This window comes from Mustela nigripes, chromosome 1, assembly GCF_022355385.1.
Source record: "Mustela nigripes isolate SB6536 chromosome 1, MUSNIG.SB6536, whole genome shotgun sequence".
Taxonomy (NCBI): domain Eukaryota; kingdom Metazoa; phylum Chordata; class Mammalia; order Carnivora; family Mustelidae; genus Mustela; species Mustela nigripes.
In genome coordinates, this window is record NC_081557.1 from 146,718,838 (window position 1) to 146,740,745 (window position 21,908).

Consider the following 21,908-nt stretch of genomic DNA (forward strand, 5'->3'; position numbering starts at 1 on the left):
ACTCTTGAAACATAGGGATCCAGTGGTCCTATTAGCATAGTGATACCCTGACCCTCTAGCTAGACACTTGAGCTGGTGGTAGACTTCCTCCCTAAACTAGACCTATCAGCTTATCTCCCCCAATTTAATGTTTTCGAAGGAAATAAGCAAGGAATTGGGTTGACTGACCCGATGTCACATTTGTCGCAGCATTCCAGAGAGAGAGCCTACCAACCTTGGCAACAGAAGTAATCAAAACCTCTAAACTTGACCATCTTTTGGTAAGTTCAGCTGAAATGGCTTCTGGAGTTTGCTGAATTAAAATTAAATTAAAATCAAATTTTTAGGAATCAAACTATTTTGTAAGCATACATTTCACATTAGAAGGAAAAGCTGTGTTCAAACAATGCAATAAATTACTATAGGTTTTTATGCCTAAAGTATATAATACCAGCAGTAAAATCTGTAGAAAATAAAAAGTTAAATTTTACTTTGGAATGTTTTAGTAACATTTATTTAAAAAATCTTTCATTATTTAATAACTATTTCTTGAATTAAAAGTATTTTCCATAAAATGTCCTCGGGATTAGATTAATGACATAGCAGACATTTATAATTTTGACTTTTCCAATGCAAGAATAACTGTCCATTTTCCTTGATTCAAATCTTTTTAGGGTGGTGTGTCCCTTAAATATTTATCTAGGTCTTGCACATTTTCATTTATTGCTGTTATAAATAAGATTATTTCCCCCATTACATTCTAACTGTATATATATGAAAGCTATTGATTTTTTGACTACTACTTTGTACTCTGGTCTCAGTGAATTCTCTTGTTGTTTCCAACAGCTTTTCCAGTTGACTTCTTGTTTGTTTGTTTAGGTATACGATCATACCATTTGCAAATACAGATAGTTTTACTTCATTATTTCCCATATTACACATACATTTCCTTTTTTGTCTAACTACGTGACTAATATTTTCAGGAAAAAAATAAGTGTGGATAATAATAGCAATAGCAGGAATTTTTGTTTTGTGATGAAGGTAAGTTTTTAAAGTTTATCCATAAAAATAATGCTAGTTTTTGATAGTTTACTTTTAAAAGAAAGCTTTAAAATGCCTAAATTATAGTAAGAAAATATTGAAACAACCAAAAATGCATTATCTTCTTCATTATTGATGTAAAGAAGTTTTTCTGCCAACTAAACCCATTTTTGAAAAAGAATATATTTTTACAAATAAATCAATACCTTTTAGTTTAATGTCAGAACTATATAAACTAGATAATATTTTATACTAACTTACCTAAATATAGTGGAGAATAATTCATTTTCATAAAACTTAAAATGATCAGAAAGACTGTCCTCATACAAGCAGTTCTCTGCCTTTCATACAGAAAAGGTTAAGATTAAATTGTTGAAATAGTGCATCTTTTCAGGAGTAAGCACATAATATACACATGCAATGATAAACAATACTTGATACCTGCAACCCCACATCAAAATTAAGGTCTCAGTGCCTTCCATCCCCACATTTAAGTGTCTAAAACTTAATACCTTACTTATTCAATCATTCAACAAACACTGCAAGTCTTACCAGTTGCAAGTTATCCAAATACTGGGTGTGTGATAATGAGTATCACACCATCACCCCTATGTCTATTGGGGAACACAGATAATTAAATAAATATTACCATCAAACATGTTAACATATGAACTCAGCTGAGAAATCTGGAAATGTCACATTGCTATTTTTTTTTCGCTATAAGCAATGACACTCACACATTTTTGCAAAGTAGAAGCATAAGAAAAAAAATATGAGTCGTGATCATATTCAATTTGGCACTTGTTTTTGTGACATTAGATAGGACTTCACACAGTAGGAACAAAAACTGTGATAAGCAGCACTTCCCTTCTTTCTCTGTCACACATATACACCCCTTGCTAAGATATTTATAACTGACAGTGCAGCTTAATTAGGTACCAGGCCTTTCCAGGCATTGATCAGAATAACTCCCTCACTGTTTCCGATGATCCCAGAAGCTTTCCTCTTAACTCTGTTACTAGAAATCACTTGCTAACACTCCCTCAGCGCTTGGGCCCATTCTCAGTATTGTAATAAACGAAAACTGAACTCCGGGAAGAAACGTCCAAGTATTCGTTTTAACTGGTTCTGACCTTATAAATTAAACAAGAACTGGTAACCACCTTATCCACCTTATCTCCCTTTTGAATTAGTGAAGAAATACAAATCTGAAATTCACAGGAAAAGGACCTATTGCGTCAAATGAGTCTAAAGAATATTGTATGTAAAGAGAGTAGTGTCTACAGAGATTATATATTTAAACTTCTAAACTGAGAGAAACAAGAAGAAATAATATCCACCTTTTTATGAGTATAAAATCAGAAAACATTTCCAATAAAAAATCTGATGAAGAGATGAAAAGGACACTGAAATCTATACTCCTGTGTCCTTTCAGTATTTCAGGGCAAAGGACAAAAGTATCTGAAGAGAAGGAAGGGATCTCATATACTGGTGAGTTAGAAAACTAGATTAAGTAATATAGAGAAGAGCTTCCTTAAAATTTGTACTATTGGTTTTGCAGAGACTTCATATTTACATTAATAAATTATTCATCATAATTTAGGTGGTGAACTCTTATCCTTATAATGACTAGAGAAAAGCCTTAGGAGGGTAAATCCTCCGGTCATTATAAAGAGCAGCAGTGACCCCTACTGCTCAAATAAGGCATCCCTGGGTGTCCACCAGGATAGAGATTCTATCTAGACCTTTCCTGGGTCCTACATCTTTTCATGAATCCAAAGAAATCTATGGTTTGTTTTGAAAAGAACACAAAACCCAGGTTCTGATATAAATATAAAATTTGCATGCAACATAGGTAATTCATAGATCCATGAACTACATAAGTGGGTCACTGAGCTCTATTTGTCTATATAAAACTTTAAGGTGGGTAATATAATTCTATAGATTCAACAGAGCTTTTTAAAAGAAGGATAATCTAGTGCAATTTACCTTAGCTATTACAATTTATTATGAGCCTGGGTTTATAAAACTTTTCCAGGATGACTAACATGTAAATAGGCCCAACTAGGCAGTTATTACATTGCCATAGATATATCAGAATATTGCATATATTTCCATAATTTTATTGCCTTTTAAAATCATATTTTTGTATACCTATTACTAGCTATGGGAATGATATCTCTTACCTCGTATATATTTTTACAATTACACAATTTCTTTGCAAGTTCTACCACCAGTGGCCACTGTTACAGAAGATTAATTCATAGACCAAACTCACACTCAAATTCAAAGATGATTGTATTTTCAAGTAGAAACATGACCTTAATGTTTGATTAATTAAAAACCAATGAATTTCTAATGAGATTATCAATTCATATTGCTATACTTTTGGTAAGATATTTTCCCCCTTTCAAAGAATGGGCTGTATGCTCTGGGTAGATCAGTGGAATTGATTAGGTTAAGGAACAAGCAAGGCCAGTGAAATGTTTATCAAGTTTACAAGTGTCCATCTCCATCAATCTTTCTTTTTACATAGAAAAGTAATGGAGCAGGATTGACAGAAAACTGCATTTTACCTGAGGAAAAAAACAAGATAAAATACCGAAATTTAGGCACCAAGATGTAAATAAATAAAAATGGCTCAACTCTGCAGTCGCGTCTTTCTTCCACCAGCTTTGAAAAGCTGTACCCTGGCATTGTTGGCGCCACATTAATTACCAGACAACTAGGAGACGAGCAAAAATTATGCAGTTTTGAAATATTAAAAAAAAAAATCTACAAAGCGTAAAATAAATATGGGGACTTGCTATATAATGCTAAACCAAAAATCTATGCCAACTTTCTCAAACTTTGCAATATTCGACAATATTCCCTCAACAAGTGTTAACTGAACAGCCTAAGTGGAATTGCTTTTAGGAGCTAAGGCTACAAAGGCGTCAAAATGCTTCCAGACAAGTTTGGCCAAGTAGTGGAAGCAGGCGGCGTAAATCACAGAGATGAGCCCCAAAAGGACAGGACCATTTAAGTTTTAGGGAGGACCGGGATTCGCTCGCTCCAGACCCTTCCTAGAACTGGTTCCTTAGGTTCGCTGGAAAAAAAAAGAAAAAAATTAAACTTCTGGAAATACAGCGCAAACAACCATATCGCTAAATCAAACTACTGAAGTCTTACAATAAGGCAGAAAATGCCATTTCAAGACTTCTACGGAGATGCGAGTGAGACCCTTACGTTACGAGGTACTAAGCGCCTCCGACCTCGGGGCCAAGGCCACGCCCCCGAAGGAAAAGGCCCGCTCCTGGGTCCCAGAAGGCCGTCGGGCGACCAGTACGCATGCGCGGATTGCGTCACATCCGGTGCCAGGGCGGTCGATTCCGGAAGGGACTGCACAGTTGTGGCAGCGGTTTCTGTGTTGCGAACTAGCGTTTCTTGTCTTTTGGAGCGGCGCGTTGTACGGCAGCATCATGGTCGAGGTAAAGTGACACTTGGGCCCTGAGGGGTCGTTCACATCTGGAATGTGTTTCTTTGGCGGCTGACGCGGGAGAACGAGGGTGTTTGGCGTTTGGGGAGAGGAGAGCCTGCGAAGGGAGGCTCTCTGGCCGAGGCCGGGTAGTCTCGTAAGCTTTTCTGGGCTAGAGAGAGGCCGGATGGGAGCGCTAGCTGGAAGTTACTCCCGGGAGAGACGCCTGAGAGAATTTCTCAGTTCTTATTTACCCTGGAACTCGGCAGTGCTTCTGGATGCGTTGAATTCACCGTCTGCAGAATAGCGCCCATGGTTGTGTGCCCTAAAAGACTGGCAGCCCTCTCTGGTGTTAACTTTGTGCCTTCCTTCAGCTCTTCCCCAGGACAACCTGCCATTGTGAAGTTTTGCATCAGTTCTGTTAGCCAGCCTTGTCCATTGTATCTCAGGAATATTTCTTGATTCTTGTCCATATCCACTGTCTTCCCCTTAATTCAGACGAGCATCATCTTTTGTCTGGACCAGTGCATTAGCTTCCTTCTGGTGTTCTCGCTTCCATTTTAGTTACACTCTCCCCCCTCCACAGTTTCTTCGGCTTAAAAGCCTTTTTTGACCCGATGTTATTAGAGCAAAAGTGTAGACTACTGCAGAGATTTTTTAAAAAATTCTTAATCTGATGACTTTGTCTACCTTTGGAACCTCATTTCAGCATCACAGTCCACCTTCCTACGGAGCATACACAGTTCTCTTGGAGCTCCTGCTTCATTGTTCTGTGTACCTGGCATTTTCTCTCTGCCTGGATTGTTCTTCCCCTCCTGTGCACAAGGCTACCTCTCTTCTTAACTAATACCAGAGAGATCTTTCTTAATTATCCTAAATTCTTTCTCTGCCCCAGCCCCTTGCTTGTTTCCTTCCTAGCACTTACTAAAATGTGTTGCCTATTTTTGTTTTCTCTTGAGCACTGGGACCATGGCTGCCTTTTCATCATTCTTTTGCTAGCTTCTAGTCCAGTACCTGCCAGACACGTAGTGGGAGCTCAGTAAATATTTACTGAATAAATGACTAAGCTCAGGCATCCCTTACTGGTATACCGGGGGCTCTGGCCAATGTGGAGTTTCCTCTACTTCTCTGAACTTGACTCCTATAGCTTGCTACAAATAGCTGTGGTGAGTGGTACAGAGCTTTTTACATATTTAAACATGTAAAGTATATAACTAATTTGACTTTAATTTGGGTTATGATACGTGTAGTTTGTAGCTAGGTATGTGATTCTGTTCTTTCTTTCTAGGAGGTACAGAAACATTCTGTGCACACACTTGTGTTCAGGTCATTGAAGAGAACGCATGACATGTTTGTAGCTGATAATGGAAAACCTGTGCCTTTGGATGAAGAGAGGTAGGTATTGTTCCTTTTCAGTTGCTAGAATATTTAAACTTCTGATGTTGGGGGAAGAGAGCAAGGAGAGGGGAACTTTTAAAGATTAGTGAGTGGTACTAACATAGGATATCTATTCAATAATGAATGGTGTTTGGGCATGATTTAAGCTGATTTAACTTTTTTTTGGCCTTGTCTTTCACAGTAAAAAACCCATTAATTAATTGCATTTATAAATACCCAGTAATTAGGACAGTCCCTTTTAGGTGTTTTATTTTATAATCAATCACTTTGTATGTGCTTTCAGCTTCCCGCTGCTCTCAGAGCCTTGCTGAGCTGAAATTGTACCTGGCCAGTACCTCTACTCCCATCTTTTCTCGTTAGTATGATGAAGATTTTTGAGTGGTGGCATATTTTTGGTTCTACATCTCCAGCTCCAGTCTGGGATTGCATTATGTGCAGTGTTCCTCCTTTGTCCTTTACCCTTTTAAACTATATTTAATTCCTAAGACAAGCATTTATATTTAATTTATAAAGTGAGCTACTCTTAAAATTAATATACTAAGTGCATTTCTTTTAAAAAATATTGGACTAATTAAGTACGTTGATTAGTTCTAATTAATCTTTTTAGATACATCCAGTAAAGATTATGATAGAAGATTTTACTATAGTTTTATATTTATACATTTGAATGAAAGTATTTTGACTTTGAGGTTTTTACAAGGATATACTAGTTTCTATATATTTTTAAGTCAGACCCTTGATAATTTATCATGAAAGGTTTTATATTTATTAGTTAACAAACTAAAATGTTACTTAGACTTAATGGATGCTATGTGGTGGATTGTGAACAAAAGTGTGGAAATGCACTTCAAGCTTTTTAAAATACTGTTTAACTTTAAAAACTTCATAGAATTTTTTTCTACATGATTAGGCAAACCTAGCTGTTTAAGTACTTGTGTTTCTTGGCTGAGTATATTTCCATAGGTTAATATATTTAAAGAACTCAGAGATACATTCTTATGTTCATAATTTTTAAATAGTCACAAACGGAAAATGGCAATCAAGCTGCGTAATGAGTATGGTCCTGTGTTGCATATGCCTACTTCAAAAGAAAATTTTAAAGAGAAAGGTCCTCAGAATGCATCGGATTCATATGGTCATAAACAGTATCCTGCCAATCAAGGTGAGTATGCATTATCAAAAATATCAGGACTTTTATTTTAAAAATGGAAAAATGAAATGTTTTACTGCCTGTCCCAAAAGGACAGATTAGAGCCGTATCCTATTGAACAACTGTATTGGTATTATAATGGAAGTCTTGATTTCCTCATTGGAGTAGTGAGTGAGATTTTACAATTATTACAATTATTATTTTACAATTACTACAATTTTTGTAATAATCATCACTTGGAGATAATCACATGTTTTCTTCCAGTATTTTATTTTAAACCCCTGGAAGTGAAATCAAAGATAGCTACTAAAAGGAATTGATTTTTTTTTTTTTTTTAAACAAAAAAAAATTTTTTTCTTATAGGAAATAAAAAAGTGGTAGAATAATAATGACAGAGATTCTTAGGATATAGAGAAGGTCGCAGTGGAGACTAAAGGAAAAACTTCTAACCCGTAGGAAGACCATCTGTCTATTTTGGCTATCATTCATAAAGGTGATATTAAGCACTGAAATTGCAGTGAATAAAGATAATCTAAGGTTCCAGAGAAGTCATTTGCTTAGAAGAAAAACCAGAGTTGGTTGTTACTTGATGGGATGATTTCTCTACAAGCCACTAGAATTATACAGCTTTTTTAACATCATATTAGCAAATAGTCAAGGAAATTTCCTATGTACATGTTCCTCAGAAGTCAAAACAAAAATCAGTATATCTTGGTTCTGAACTTTGGGTTTAGTTGGGGAAATTTGAGCATTTTAGTTGTTAATTTAATATGCATTAAAAGAGATGATGCTTGTATATATGATAAATTTGCCACTGATGATGATGATGATTCCTCTTCCTTTTTTAAGGACAAGAAGTCGAATATTTGGTGACAGGTACACATCCATATCCACCAGGACCTGGTAAGTGAGCTGTTACATACTGGAAATATCTTACAGACATTTCCATGAATGAACCAGTAATGTGATTCTAATTGCCTATAAAATATAAGATAAGCTCAGTAGCCAGGCATCCAGGCATAGGTTTTTAGATGATAGTTAACTAATACTCAGTTTCATATATTTCATTCAGCAAACATTCTTAAAAATCTAGGTTTTTTTTCAGGTGCTATGCTAGGAATTCAAAGACAGTAAGACTGCTCCAGGCTAAAAGATGCTTATATGGAGAGTTAAACAGACATGTTATTATCACTAAACTTAAAAGAGTGATAGAAGTGTTAGTGTAGAAGCAGGTGTGATAAAATGTCCACTAGGTATTTGTGTGTGTAGACAGCTGGCACATAAATGGAGTGGCTAGTATAATGGTGTGGAGGACAAAAAGTTTCCAGTTCTAGGTTCTAGTAATTTTAGAAGATGGAATTACCACATTGAAAGTACAGGCAAATTGTTGCTTCTTGTTTAGTAATTTACATTTATTCTTGAAAACATTCTGTTAGTATTTGGGAACTGCTTAATTTTTATATCTTAAGGTAATGTTTCAAGACAATAGAAATTTAACTTTACTATCTTGGATATGTTAATACCAGGTTGCTTGTGGTTAAATCCAATTTGAGTTATCTGATTTTAAATTTATTATAAAAAAAAAGAAAAGATAAAACATCAGAGAAATTTTTGTAATAATCATCACTTGGAGATAATCACGTGTTTTCTTCCAGTATTTTATTTTAAACCCCTGTAAGTGAAATCAAAGATAGCTACTAAAAGGAATTGATTTTTTTTTTTTAAACAGGAGTTGCTTTGACAGCAGATACTAAGATCCAGAGAATGCCAAGTGAATCAGCCGCACAGTCCTTAGCTGTGGCATTACCATCTTCTCAGACCAGGTATGAAGTATTACGCTTACAATTATACAGATTTTGAAAGCATAATTCTGTGTGTACATTTTTTCTCATTTTAAGATTTCTTTATAATTATGTGTTATATGACATGTTCCTTTATCAATGCTTACAAAATTTGAAGAGTTGGTTCTGCACAACACATGACTGAAGACAATTACTTAGAATATGACATTTCTTTTGCCTCAGGGTTGATGCGAATCGTAATGCACCTGCTGGAGGTGAATACCGACATCCAGGGGCTTCTGACCGTTCACAGCCTGCAGGGATGACTCCAGTAAGTTTTTCTGTGTCAAATCATGCTGCAGATTTCCAACTTTTGGAACTTGTTGCCTTATTTCCTTTTATCCCAAGAGTCTTAGGTTAAATATTAAGTAAATGAAAAAATTCCTTGCTACTCATTAGATAACAGCTGACTGAGCCAATTAATATTTCATAGCCCTAAAATTTAAGTTGCTAGTGATTTTGCATATCGTTTAGAATTTAAAAACTCAAATTCTGTGTCTGTTGCACATTGTATCTAATACTTAACGTTGATATAGTGTATGTTACTCTTTGTTGTCCACTATTAAAAATATAAGGAAGGCTATTCTGAAATGTGTATTAGTATGTGTTAGATAGGAAAGTCTCTTTTTTTAAAACTCTTAAGTTGGTTTACATAATTTGAGTTGAGTGCTGTTAGTAATGTAATATTCACAGGCTGTGCAGGTAGTATCTTATAAATGAATACTTAGAAATATGGAAGTTTATTTATTTGTAAGTTAAATGGCAGCTAATGTTACTGGTGAAAGTAATTATAAAAAGAATAACTGTGAAAATATCTAGTTTATTTTATCAGCTGTCACTTGAGTAACTGCAGGCTAAATGAATGAATTTGTGGTCTTTCCACCACATTTCTTCTTTTGCCTCCATTCATAGATCTCTGCCCAGGCTTTCTGTCTCCTAAGGAGGAGGTAATATAAGCTTCTTGATGGTAGGAACTTACGGACTTAAGTATTTTTTGGGTGGATGGTTGGATGTTAGTAGTAGATGGTACATCAGCTAGAATACCTTTTAAAATATTAAACTTCTCCAAAGACAAGGGAAACAAAGGCAAAAATGAGCTATTGGGACTTCATTAAGATAAAAATTTTTTTTTTTTTTTTAAGATTTTATTTGTTTATTTGACAGACAGAGATCACAAGTAGACAGAGAGGCAGGTAGAGAGAGAGGAGGAAGCAGGCTCCCTGCTGTGCAGAGAGCCCGATATGGGGCTCAGTCCCAGGACCCTGGGATCATGACCTGAGCCGAAGGCAGAGGCTTTAACCCACTGAGCCACCCAGGTGCCCCAGTAAAAAGCTTTGGACAGCAAAGGAAATAGTTGACAAAACCAAAAGACAATCTACAAAATGGGAGAAGATATTTGCAAAAGTTTTATCAGATAAAGGGTTAGGATCCAAGATCTATAAAGAACCTACCAAACTCAACACCCAAAGAACAATCCAGTCAAAAAAATGGTCAGAAGACATCAATGGACATTTCTTCAAAGAAGACATACAAATGGCCAATAGACACATGAAAAAATGCTTAATATTACTCGGCAGCAGGGAAATACAAATCAAAACCACAGTGAGATACCATTTCATGCCAGTCAGAATGGCTAAGATAAACCACTCAGGAAACAACAAATGTTGGAGAGCATGTGGAAAAAGAGGAACCCTGTTGGTGGGAATGTAGGCTGGTGCAGCCACTCGGGAAAACAGTATGGAGGTTTCTCAAAAGGTTGAAAATAGAGCTACCTATGACCCAGCATTTGCAATACCAGGTATTTGCCCTTAAGATACAATGTAGTGACCAAAGGGGCACCTGCACCCCAGTGTTTATAGCAGCAATGTCCATAGTAGCCAAACTCTGGAAGAGCCCAGATGTCCATCAACAGATGAATGGATGAAGAGTGGTATATATACAGTGGAATATTACTCAGCCATCAAAAAACAAAAGAACTCTTGCCATTTACAAGGACGTGGATGGAGCTAGAGAGTATTATATTAAGAGAAATATCTTGGAGAAAGTTACCTAATTTTATTCATGGAATTTAAGAAACAGAAGAACATTGAGGAAGAGAGGGAAAAATAAAACAAGATGAAATCAGAGAGGCAAACATAGGAGACTCTCAACCACAGGAAACAAACTGAGAGTTGTTGGAGGAGAGGGGGAATGGGGTTGAGTGATGGGCATTAAGGGGGACACGTGATGTAATCAGCACTGGGTGTTATATACAATTGATAAATCACTGAACTCTACCTCTGCAGCTAGTAATACACTGTATGTTAATTAATTGAATTTAAATTAAAAAAAAAATACTACCTAAATTTTTTTTTAATAAATAGTTTCTCCTTTTCCTATAAAGTCCATAATGTGAAAATACAACAATGAAAGGCAGTGGCATTAAACCACTTACAATTATTCAAATAATAATAGAAGCTTACACAGAGCATTTAGAGTAGTTAACACTATTTTCACGGTAACTGTTTGAGGTAGGCACTGTTATTTCCATGTTACAAAGCAGGCACAGAGGCTATATAATTTTTACTTCAAGCCAGTCAGCTAGTAATTAGCAGAGCAGGGTTTATGAACCCACATACAGTGATACGTGCTCTTAAGTCTAATGTTCTGCCTCTGAGATTTTTTAATTGATTCTTAAAATTAACATGGAAAATATAGTTCTGAATCGAAGTCTCACTTATGCCAACATTTTCTATTTATGCCATATTTTGTCTTTTCCTCTTCAATTAAGAGAAAAAAAACCTCATAAATCCCCTTTCTGAATTTTTCTTCTTTGAATGAATGTGAAATATTAGGTACGATGTCTTTTTAACAATAGTGTAATCTGTTCTGTATCTAGGCCGTTATGGAGGCTGGCAATGCCAAGAACTCTGCACTGATGGCTAAAAAAGCCCCCACAATGCCGAAACCCCAGTGGCACCCACCATGGAAACTCTACAGGGTGAGTGAATATGTATATTACTCCACTGTAGGAATGATTATTGCTTTCCATTTACTAAGAGCTCAGGAATAGAATATGGAAGAAAAGGAGTGAATATGAGAACTGGTAAAGTGATCTGAGATGGGATGTGGGAAGGGTTTTAGGCACAATCTTAAAAGACATCTTAGAAGGAGACTTCTTTAAGTAAAAGCCATGTACATATTTCCTGTAAAATAGAGTATAAAAGGTTGACAAAACCATTAAAACATGGAGAACAGATGAAATAAATTTTGTAAGCATTTGAAGTGTTTAATGTGAAGGCCAAGAGGAAGAACAACATATGATGATATTTCTTTGATTATTCTATTGATTATCTTTTCAGATGTAGTAAATTTAAATGATTCAAGGGTCACCTGGGTGGCTCAGTTGTTAAGCTCTGCCTTTGGCGCAGGTCAGGGTCCCGTGTTCCTGGGATTGAGCCCCTCATTGGTTTCCCTACTCAACTGGGAACCTGCTTTTTCCTCTCCCTCTGCCTGCTGCTCCCCCTGCTTGGGCTCTCTCTCTCTGGCAAATAACTAAAATCTTTAAAAAAATAATAATAATTCAAAATGTACTAGATCTGAAATGAAACATATATAGTAGGAAAACCATAGCTACACAAAATATATATGCTGAATTTTAGTTCTCTAGTTATATACTAAATGGACTTTCTTTTGGTGTACATACCAAGTAAATTTTAAGAGACGTATAAATTTGGGTAATCACTGCCACAGTCAGTGTATAGAAGTTCCAACACAAAAAAAAACAGTCCTGCGCTATTATTTTTTTTTAAATATTTTATTTATTTATTTGACAGACAGAGATCATAGATAGGCAGAGAGACAGGCTTAGAGAGAAGGGGGAAGCAGGCTCCCTGCTGAGCAGAGAGCCCGACGTGGGGCTTGATCCCAGGACCCTGAGATCATGACCTGAGTGAAGGCAGAGGCTTAACCCACTGAGCCACCCAGGGACCCCACCCTGTGCTATTATTTTATAGTCATACCATTCCGTACCCCTGGCAGCTGTTCATCTGTTATCCATACTATAGTGGTGTTTTTTCAATTTTGTTATATAATGGAATTACACAGTATGTACCTTTTGAGACTTCCTTCCTTCTTTCTTTCAGCTTAATGCCTTTGAGAGTCCTCCAAATTGTGGCATGTATTAATATATTCCTCTTTATTGCTGAGTGGTATTCCATTGTATAGCTATGTCATAGTTTGTATCTGTTTACTGATTGAAGGTAATTTAGTATTTATAATTCTAAAATCTATTTGTTAAATAATTGTATAATGTATTTGAAGATACAAGGAGGGGCTGTTCAAACTTGACTTGTGTGTCATGAGTTGATTTGAATAAACTTTAACTTAACCTCTAATGAGTCTGCCCATTCTACGTTTTGTTTTATACAGGTAATTAGTGGGCATCTTGGCTGGGTTCGCTGTATTGCTGTAGAACCTGGAAATCAGTGGTTCGTAACTGGATCTGCTGACAGAACTATAAAGGTAATAGGAGGAAGAAAAAGAACTTATGACTTTGTATTTGCTACATAAATTTAATCTTTTATTATTACTGGAATTGCTTTTGGAGTTCCTCTGATTTCTTAGACCTGAGTATGGAATAAAATTTATTATCTTTATCAGTTCAGTGTTTCAAGTATGTTTGGAAAGTGGTATTTAAATAACAGGTTTTTTTCCAAACAGTACATATTCTCTATCTACCACTAATACCTTGATATTTAACATTTTTTCAACTCTGGTTATAGAATTCAAGCATGCTTATACATAAAAAGTGTAGAAAATACAGAAAAGTATTAAAGAACACAGACCTATACATAATCCAACACTGTCAGATAATCTGAACAAATTTCTTTTTAAGTATTTATTTCTGTGTCTATGTGTCATTACATTTCCTTCTGAGCTTTTTTTTATGTGTATAAATATGTTTCTCTAAAAAATCATGATGGGGGCGTCTGGGTTGCTCAGTCAGTTAAGCGACTGACTCTTGGTTTCAGGGTTGGTCCTGATCTCAGGGTTGTGAGATCGGGCCCTGCATCAGGCTCTGCACTCAACATGGAATCTGCTTGAGGCACTCTCTCTTCCCTTTGCTCCACCCACCCTTCCCCTATATGCACATGCTGTCTCTCAAATATTAAAAAATATACATAAATTAAAAAAATGACAATCAATATGTAATTTTGTACTCTGCTTTTTTTCTACTTAATATATCAGATGCATATTTTTGTATAAAAATGAACATTTTTTAAATGGTTTCGTGATGTATCATTTAAATAATCTATACTCTTCCTATTTTTAGACATCAAAGTTTTTAGTGTCTTGATTTTCACTATCACAAGTACTGCTATAATTTTTGTGCGTAAAGTTATTTGCTGTATTTTAAGTTATTTTGTTATGATAGATTCCCAGAAATGGAATTAATGGGTCAAACATTTTTGAAGTTGATACCCAAAGTACAAATTACTTTCCAAAATGGGTGATTTGTTACTTGCAGTGTATGAGAGGATCCTTTTCAACACACTGTGTGTCTTTAAAAATATCTACTAACATGTTAAGCAGAAGTGGTTATCTAATCTTTTAAAAACTGTCCATAAAAAATTTCTAGTGGGGTTGTACTTTTGATACCCAATAAAGCTGTTCAGCATGTATATATTTTTTTATTGAAGTGTAATTGATGTACAATATTATGTTAGTTTTGGGTGTTCAACATAATGATACTGTATTTGTGTATATTGTGAAATCACCACAACAAATCTAGTTAACATCTGTCACCATACATAGTTACAGAACTTTTTTTCCTTATAGTGAGAACTTTTAACATCTACTCTCTTAGCAACTTTTAAATATGCAGTGCAGTATTATTAACTATAATTGCCAGGCTGAACATTATATCCCCATGACTTACCTATTTTATAACTGGAAGTTTGTACATTTGACTCTTGACCCATTTCACCCACTCCCCACCCTCATCACTGGCAACCACTAATCTGTTCTCTGTATCTGTGAGCTTGGTTTTTGTTTGTTTGTTTGTTTTTAGAGTTCACATATCAGTGAAATCACATAATATTTGTCTTTCTTGGTCTGACTTACTTCACATAGCATAACACACTTGAGGTTCATCCATATTGTAAATGGCAAGATTTCATTCTTTTTCATGCCTGAATGACCGTCCATTGTGTGCGTGTGTGTGTGTGAGCATGTGCACGTGTGCGCACACACACATTTTAAAAATCCATCCATTGATGGACATTTAGGTTGTTTCTATAGGGTTTTGTTGTCTTTTTTTTCTAAGTCGTTGCCATCCTTGCTTGTTAATATGGTATTCATACTTTCATCATCTGTGATACCCTTTTATATGTTAAGATTTTGTCACTTACTGCAAATGATTTCCCAGCTTGAAAGTGTTTTTTAATTCTGTTTTCCCCTGCTTAAGGAAAGAGGAGATTAGTGGGAGATTATTTTGAATATTTTTGAAGTTTTGTATGTTTATACTTTTAGGTTCTGAAGATTTAATTTAAATCTTAAGAATCATAAAAATTTGCTTTGAAATAATTAAGAAAAATTAAATATTCTTTCATTGCAGATTTGGGACTTGGCTAGTGGCAAATTAAAACTGTCATTAACTGGGCATATTAGTACAGTGCGTGGTGTGATAGTAAGCACACGGAGCCCTTACCTCTTCTCCTGTGGAGAAGACAAACAAGTCAAATGCTGGGATCTCGAATATAATAAGGTAGGTTTGGAGTTAAGGATTTAAAACATTAAGAACCACTGGTTTTCTTTATAGATATTTTAATTCTCTTGCTTTATTTTTAGGTTATAAGGCACTATCATGGACATCTGAGTGCAGTGTATGGTTTGGATTTGCACCCAACAATTGATGTGCTGGTGACCTGTAGTCGGGATTCCACTGCACGGGTAAATGAAATAGAGCTTTGTGTTTCTTTGTAAACATATTGCATCTTACAATATGCATATTTGGTCAGGGAGTCGTATATTATTTGTTGGAGTATTAAAGATAGTTGTCTCCACCAGCAATAGCCCAGTCCCTCAGTTTCTTGGCATGTATGTTTTTCTACCTTCATTTTCAGTGCTGTGGCTTCATCATGTTTATTATTGGGAGTGCCCTGCCTCTGAAGTGGGACACTCACACATTCTATTCCATCACTGCAACAGTTTCCATTAGCTCTTTCCTTCAGTAGTCCCATTATGCCCATTTGTAACACTTTCAGTACCCTGATCTTTTAGTTGTTTTTTGTTTTTTTGTTTTTTCCTGTCAGCTGCCTCCAGTCTACATTTCCCATCCAGCTTACATATCATTATCTTTTCTTTGAAATGATTTTTCATTCCATTCAGGCATGGTTGTTTGGTAAATTCCCAGGCTTGAATTGGTCCAGTTACCTGCCTAAGATATGAATACCTGTTCACTCTGATGGTATGTCTCTTGTGTTTTTACAGATTTGGGATGTAAGAACTAAAGCCAGTGTACATACATTATCTGGACATACCAATGCAGTTGCTACAGTGAGGTGTCAAGCTGCAGAACCACAGATTATTACTGGTATGATTGATGCTAAGTTTACAGTTTTATCAGAATGCATTATGATTATACATTACACTTTTCATATTCACTGATTCTTGCTTTGTTACAGAGGTACATTGTATTTGATTGTTTTTTATCTCATATTCTTTACATTTCATAGGATATATTTACCTATCATAGACTATGTCATACACAGTGTCATGTAATGTCTGACTAGAAAATGGTGCTGTGAGATACATTCAGACATTGTTTCATAGTATCAGAATTACTAGTCTAGGAAACTGAAACTAAAAGACAAAATACCCAGAGACCAATAACCTTTAGAGCTGGTTTGAGTCTTGTTTTGCCAATGGTAAGGTTAGTAATAAGACCTTTACTCTAAGAGTAGAAAATAATTTCTTCACTTGATGTATTTTGTTAATTAAAAATCATTTGTTTTAGGGATACCTGGGTGGCTCAGTTGGTTAAGCAGCTGCCTTCGGCTCGGTCATGATCCCAGTGTCCTGGGATGGAGTCCCTCATCGGGCTCCTTGCTCGGCAGGGAGCCCACTTCTCCCTCTGCCTCTGCCTGCCATTCTGTCTTCCTGTGCTCGCTCGCTCTCCCTCTCTCTCTCTGATAAATAAATATAATCTTTAAAATAAAAAAATCATTTGTTTTTTTTCCTTCCCCTATCATTAGGGGAACTACTGGTGTTTGTTCTAGCTGTTCAGTTGATAGTGTTTTAAGCACTTACTGCATTTTTTTTAAGCATTAAATTTAAAACCAACCTATAAGTTTGGAACTGTAAAGTAATGAGTGAGGAGTTGGTATGACTTTCATGTAGTATGTATGTGTCTATGGAAAACTGATTCATATGTTATGTTTAATTTTTGCATAATTTTTCTTGGTCTATATTTTATGGATGTGTGTTTTCATTATAGGAAGCCATGATACAACAATACGATTATGGGATTTGGTGGCTGGAAAAACAAGAGTCACATTAACAAATCACAAAAAATCAGTCAGGGCTGTGGTTTTACACCCAAGACAGTAAGTACATTTTCTTAATTAGCTTGTCTTTTTTCTTCCATTTTTAGAATAAGTATAGAAATACCAACATTAGTGCTACTTTGGTAGCTGTTTAGCCATTGTCATTTCCAGGCCTGTGCCACTTACGAACATGGATTTCTTTCATTTTTCTTGTGTAGTATTTTGCTTCATGACCTATATATAATGAGGAAAATTTTCCACAAGGTGAAAAATGAGAGTGTCAGATGAGACCATATAAATAAATCATGGCTAAAACTGCATGTCAGAGTAGAGACTAAATAGAAAATGGATTTAGTGTTTGACAGAAATGTTATTGGATACTGAGATATACATAGAATAGCTTAATTCTTAAGGAGGAAGTTAGTATACATAGAAAAAAAGTAGAAACCCTGAACAATATAATCAGGGTGTCCATAGGTACAGCATAAGATCTCAGTCTGTTCCTTGTATATCACCCTGACACTTTTCTGGCCACATTGATTTTTTTTTCTGTCCTCTCCCTCTTATCCATTATTCCCTTCCTCCCTTTCTATCTTCCTCGCTCCCTTTCTTCTTCTGGTTCACTTCCTTTTTCTCTCTCTTCCTCTTGCTATCTGTTTCTTCCATTCATTTCCTTTCTTCATAGAGCCCCCTCTTGCTCTGTCCAGAATAGTTTCATAACCCCTTGCCCTTAATGTGAATCTAGAGGTTTGTACATTCGTTGCTTTAGCTCAGTGGAGAGCATTGGAGAAAGGAGAAAGATTAATCTAGAACTTAAAATACATTAAAAATAATTTGAAGATCTGATTTAACTTGGAACAAATGTCTTCGTATTTTACCTCTTGGTATGACAATAATATTTTGATACAACTATATAGATCCATAACTACACATGTAGAATATAACCATAAAAAGCTTTCTGAATTCACCATTTTACTTAACTCGGTTTACTTAGTTGTGAATTCTTTTTCATCTTATTTCAGTTATACATTTGCATCTGGCTCTCCCGATAATATAAAACAGTGGAAATTCCCTGATGGAAGTTTTATTCAAAATCTTTCCGGTCATAATGCTATTATTAACACATTGACAGTGAATTCTGATGGAGTGCTTGTTTCTGGAGGTAAAGTAAGATTTTAATAATAAATGTGTTTTAGTCTGTCATTTTTTCTTTTAGTAAATGAGTAAACATTTATAAAATTTCTAAGCCATCCCACCTAAGTATTATAGCATAACTTGATTAATGTGTATTTGGATGTTCCTATGTGTGTTCATGCTTATTTGTCATACATGCATCATATTTCATAGTTTAGTCGTCTTTGAGTTCCCACGTGATAAATCTAATCTATTCACGCTGAGAATTACCTAAATTTTGGTTACGTATTCCAGAACTAGATAGCATTTTCTGGTGCTTTTTGAGCTCTATAATAAATTCTGGGTTAGTCACAAATGAACATAGACAAACCAATATCAAGAGAAGCTGGATTTCCTGTGTCTTATAACTCTATTTAGTCTTTATGGTCATGGTGCCTGACTCATGGATGGTGCTTAAATGCTTGCCAAGCTGAATTGTTCAAAGGATACCACGTTTAATTAGATTTTTTCCTTTAAGCTGACAATGGCACAATGCATCTTTGGGACTGGAGAACTGGCTACAATTTCCAGAGAGTTCATGCAGCTGTGCAGCCTGGATCTTTGGACAGTGAATCAGGAATATTTGCTTGTGCTTTTGATCAGTCTGAAAGTCGGTTACTAACAGCTGAAGCTGATAAAACCATTAAAGTGTATAAAGAAGATGATACAGCGGTAAGTTTACTATTACATTTTGATGTAAAGTAAGTCAACCATACCAATTTTGCAAGTACTTTCTCATTTTAAAGTTATTGAAATTATCAGAAAGGAAAATGATCTTCATAGTATTAAGGTATTTGTCATCTTGAATAATGTCTGCTCATAGATTTCTGTATTGGTTTTGTTGATGCCAGTGAATCCATAGATTGTTTTAGTTTATCTTTACTACAATTACTAGGGAAAATCTTACATCAAGAATAACCACAAACAAATAAATTGCTCTGCAAATTAACTTTAAAATCATAAGCATTGGTATTACTAAAATACCTAAATACTAATTTTATTAGACTTGAAAAATCATGAACTGAATTTGTAGTGAACTCATTCATTCTTTATTAGGTTCAGATGATGCAAAAGTCTGTCAGCTATTCCTAAAATTGTTAAAGAACTACTAAATATGTAATGCCAATCAATATAATATGTAAACCAATACAATAATATAAGAATAGATGCCTTATTTTTGTTAGGAAGAGAGTTCTTAATATATAGCAAATTAATAATACTTTGTTTTAACTTCTTTAATTTTCTGTTTCCAGACAGAAGAAACTCATCCAGTCAGCTGGAAGCCAGAAATTATCAAGAGAAAGAGATTTTAATATGGCATTATCTTCATGGTGGCTCCTTTTTTTTTTTTCCCTTAAAAAAAAAAAAAAAATAGCTTGGTGTTGATGAGAATATCCAGTCATTTTGTGTTCTGGTTAGGAATATAAAGCAGAAACTCACATGCTTAAATGATTCCTGTTTCATATTTTATAATAAACTGCCCCCCATGTTGTTATTTCCAAAATAAATAGAGATCCTAGGAAGTAAGATGCAGATATCAAGCCTATGTAGTTTTGTTGAACATGACTGTTCTAAAAGTAGAATTGTCAGTTTTATTAAAAGACTTTTTTAAAAAAAACTTAAACTGCTTACCATAATAAGGACTTGTTTCAAGGGGAGCAGTTGCATTTTGGCGGGGGGGCCTTTATTTTTGTTTTTGCTTTAGTCCTTTAAGAATTAGTATCCGACTAATAATTGGGGACTAAAGGATTAGAAGTCTTACTTATGTATGTTTATTCCACAAACAGTTTTTTGAGCGCATGTTCTACAAAGTTCTGCACTGGATGCTGTTCAGGAGATAGCCAAGTAAGATATATGTCCTCCATCACCCTAGTTAGCTTATTACAGAAGTGCTATAATAGAGATAGAGGCAAAAAGCTGGAGTAGTGCAGGAAAAGACCATCACTTTTTCCCAGAGAGCATTGTGGAAGACTTCGTAGAGTCCAGGTATTTGAGCTGTCTTGAGAGGGCAGAGAGGGAAACTAGTATCCTAGGATGAGGCATACAGTGAATGAAACCACACCTGTGAAACGGGGTGTGTTCTAGAAGCAAAGAATTGTTTGCTGCTGTTGAGTAATGAGTACAGCTGGTTGGTGGTAGAGAAAGCACGTTTGGAGTTTGGATTTTATTCTACAAGCAATAGGATACCAATATAGGTATCAAAACCTGAACGGATTAATGAGATACCAGTGGAGGTATTGGAAGCTGTGGCAAGCAAGGGCTGCAGTCTTTTTGAAGACTTTCTGGAAAAGTGTTATTTAAGTTGCTAATACCTATTCCTTATGGTAAATAGGAGTTTTCAAAACCCTGCCCTTAGGATCCTAATTCCCCATCAGTCAAGAAACTGTGTCCACCTTCACTTTCTGTAGTTAGAAAACACAGTTACAAGAACAACTGATACAGATTTTTATTCAGATTTTAAAATGCACCATAATTTTGAACAAGCATTTCTAAATTATACATACCCCATCTTGCATGCTGTAGGTGGGAGTATTATTTTATAATCTGTAGGAGGGTTGTTTTTCAGAGTATATTGAAAATGCTCAAAGCGTTTGGCTAATTCTTCATTAAAGATATTAGGAAACTGCCCAATATGAATAATCTGACAAGTGTACACAAGCAAGTTTACTGCACCTTTATTCTTTAATTATTAAAACTAGCTCAGATGTCCTATCAGTAAGGGATGGTTTAATAGATTATGGTACATTCATGCAATTTATTTCTATCCATTAAAAGTGATGAATGTCTCTGGACTTATAATAAGGTGTCCAAACTTTACTCTTAGGTAAAAGTTGTGGAAACATTTTTTTGTAGATTAACTTGTTAATGCTTTAAAAAATAATGGGATAGTAATACCACATTGTTAACAGTGGCTTTGTGAGGGAGTAAAATTGTGGGAGAACTTTCATGATTGGCTTTATATATTTCTATAATGTTTTAATTTTCTATAAGCATGTATTTTGTAAGCTTAAATAAAGAAATCCACTACACTTGCATCCCTGAAAAATTCTCATATGCCTTCTAACAGGAGAAAAATAGAGCTGAATAGGGTCCCATCCCTAAAGGCCAAAAAGAAATTTACCGCTAGTACAAGGAGGTGAAAAAGATAGCTTTTACTATCCTGCCTAGCAAAGCTTCAACTGTTGTTTATTATGCACTAGTATCAGATTTTGAATAGCATTTAAGAAATCCATTTCCCTGCTTCATACTATCTTGAATTACGGTGTTCTCAGATTCTCTTGCAAAAATTGCATCTACCATCTGTTCATGAACCCTGTGGAATTTTAGGCAGAATTTCATGC

At 35.3% G+C, this 21,908-nt stretch overlaps 1 protein-coding gene across 2 annotated transcripts; it reads left to right on the plus strand.

Annotated features, from left to right (window-relative positions):
- The first annotated feature begins 4,381 nt into the window (after positions 1 to 4,381).
- On the plus strand, positions 4,382 to 21,602 carry PLRG1 (pleiotropic regulator 1). Of its 2 annotated transcripts, none has more exons than XM_059374997.1 (15): positions 4,382 to 4,490; positions 5,766 to 5,872; positions 6,895 to 7,037; positions 7,875 to 7,928; positions 8,755 to 8,848; positions 9,050 to 9,137; positions 11,745 to 11,846; positions 13,277 to 13,369; positions 15,465 to 15,614; positions 15,698 to 15,799; positions 16,340 to 16,442; positions 17,346 to 17,454; positions 18,417 to 18,556; positions 19,046 to 19,239; positions 19,821 to 21,602. In XM_059374997.1, exons 1-15 carry the CDS (start codon positions 4,482 to 4,484, stop codon positions 19,878 to 19,880), a joined length of 1,548 nt encoding a protein of 515 aa, XP_059230980.1. In that variant the 5' UTR covers positions 4,382 to 4,481; the 3' UTR covers positions 19,881 to 21,602. The 2 variants fall into 2 exon arrangements, with proteins under 2 accessions (XP_059230980.1, XP_059230989.1); XM_059375006.1 differs by lacking the exon at positions 4,382 to 4,490 and adding an exon at positions 6,159 to 6,230 and having other exon boundaries at positions 5,789 to 5,872.
- Positions 21,603 to 21,908: the final 306 nt, after the last annotated feature.

Excerpts from the sequence above, each read along its gene's own strand:
- PLRG1 (XM_059374997.1), top strand. Across the intron at positions 15,615-15,697 it reads GGGATCTCGAATATAATAAG|GTTATAAGGCACTATCATGG; the intron begins GTAGGTTTGGAG and ends CTTTATTTTTAG. Across the intron at positions 16,443-17,345 it reads AGAACCACAGATTATTACTG|GAAGCCATGATACAACAATA; the intron begins GTATGATTGATG and ends TTTTCATTATAG.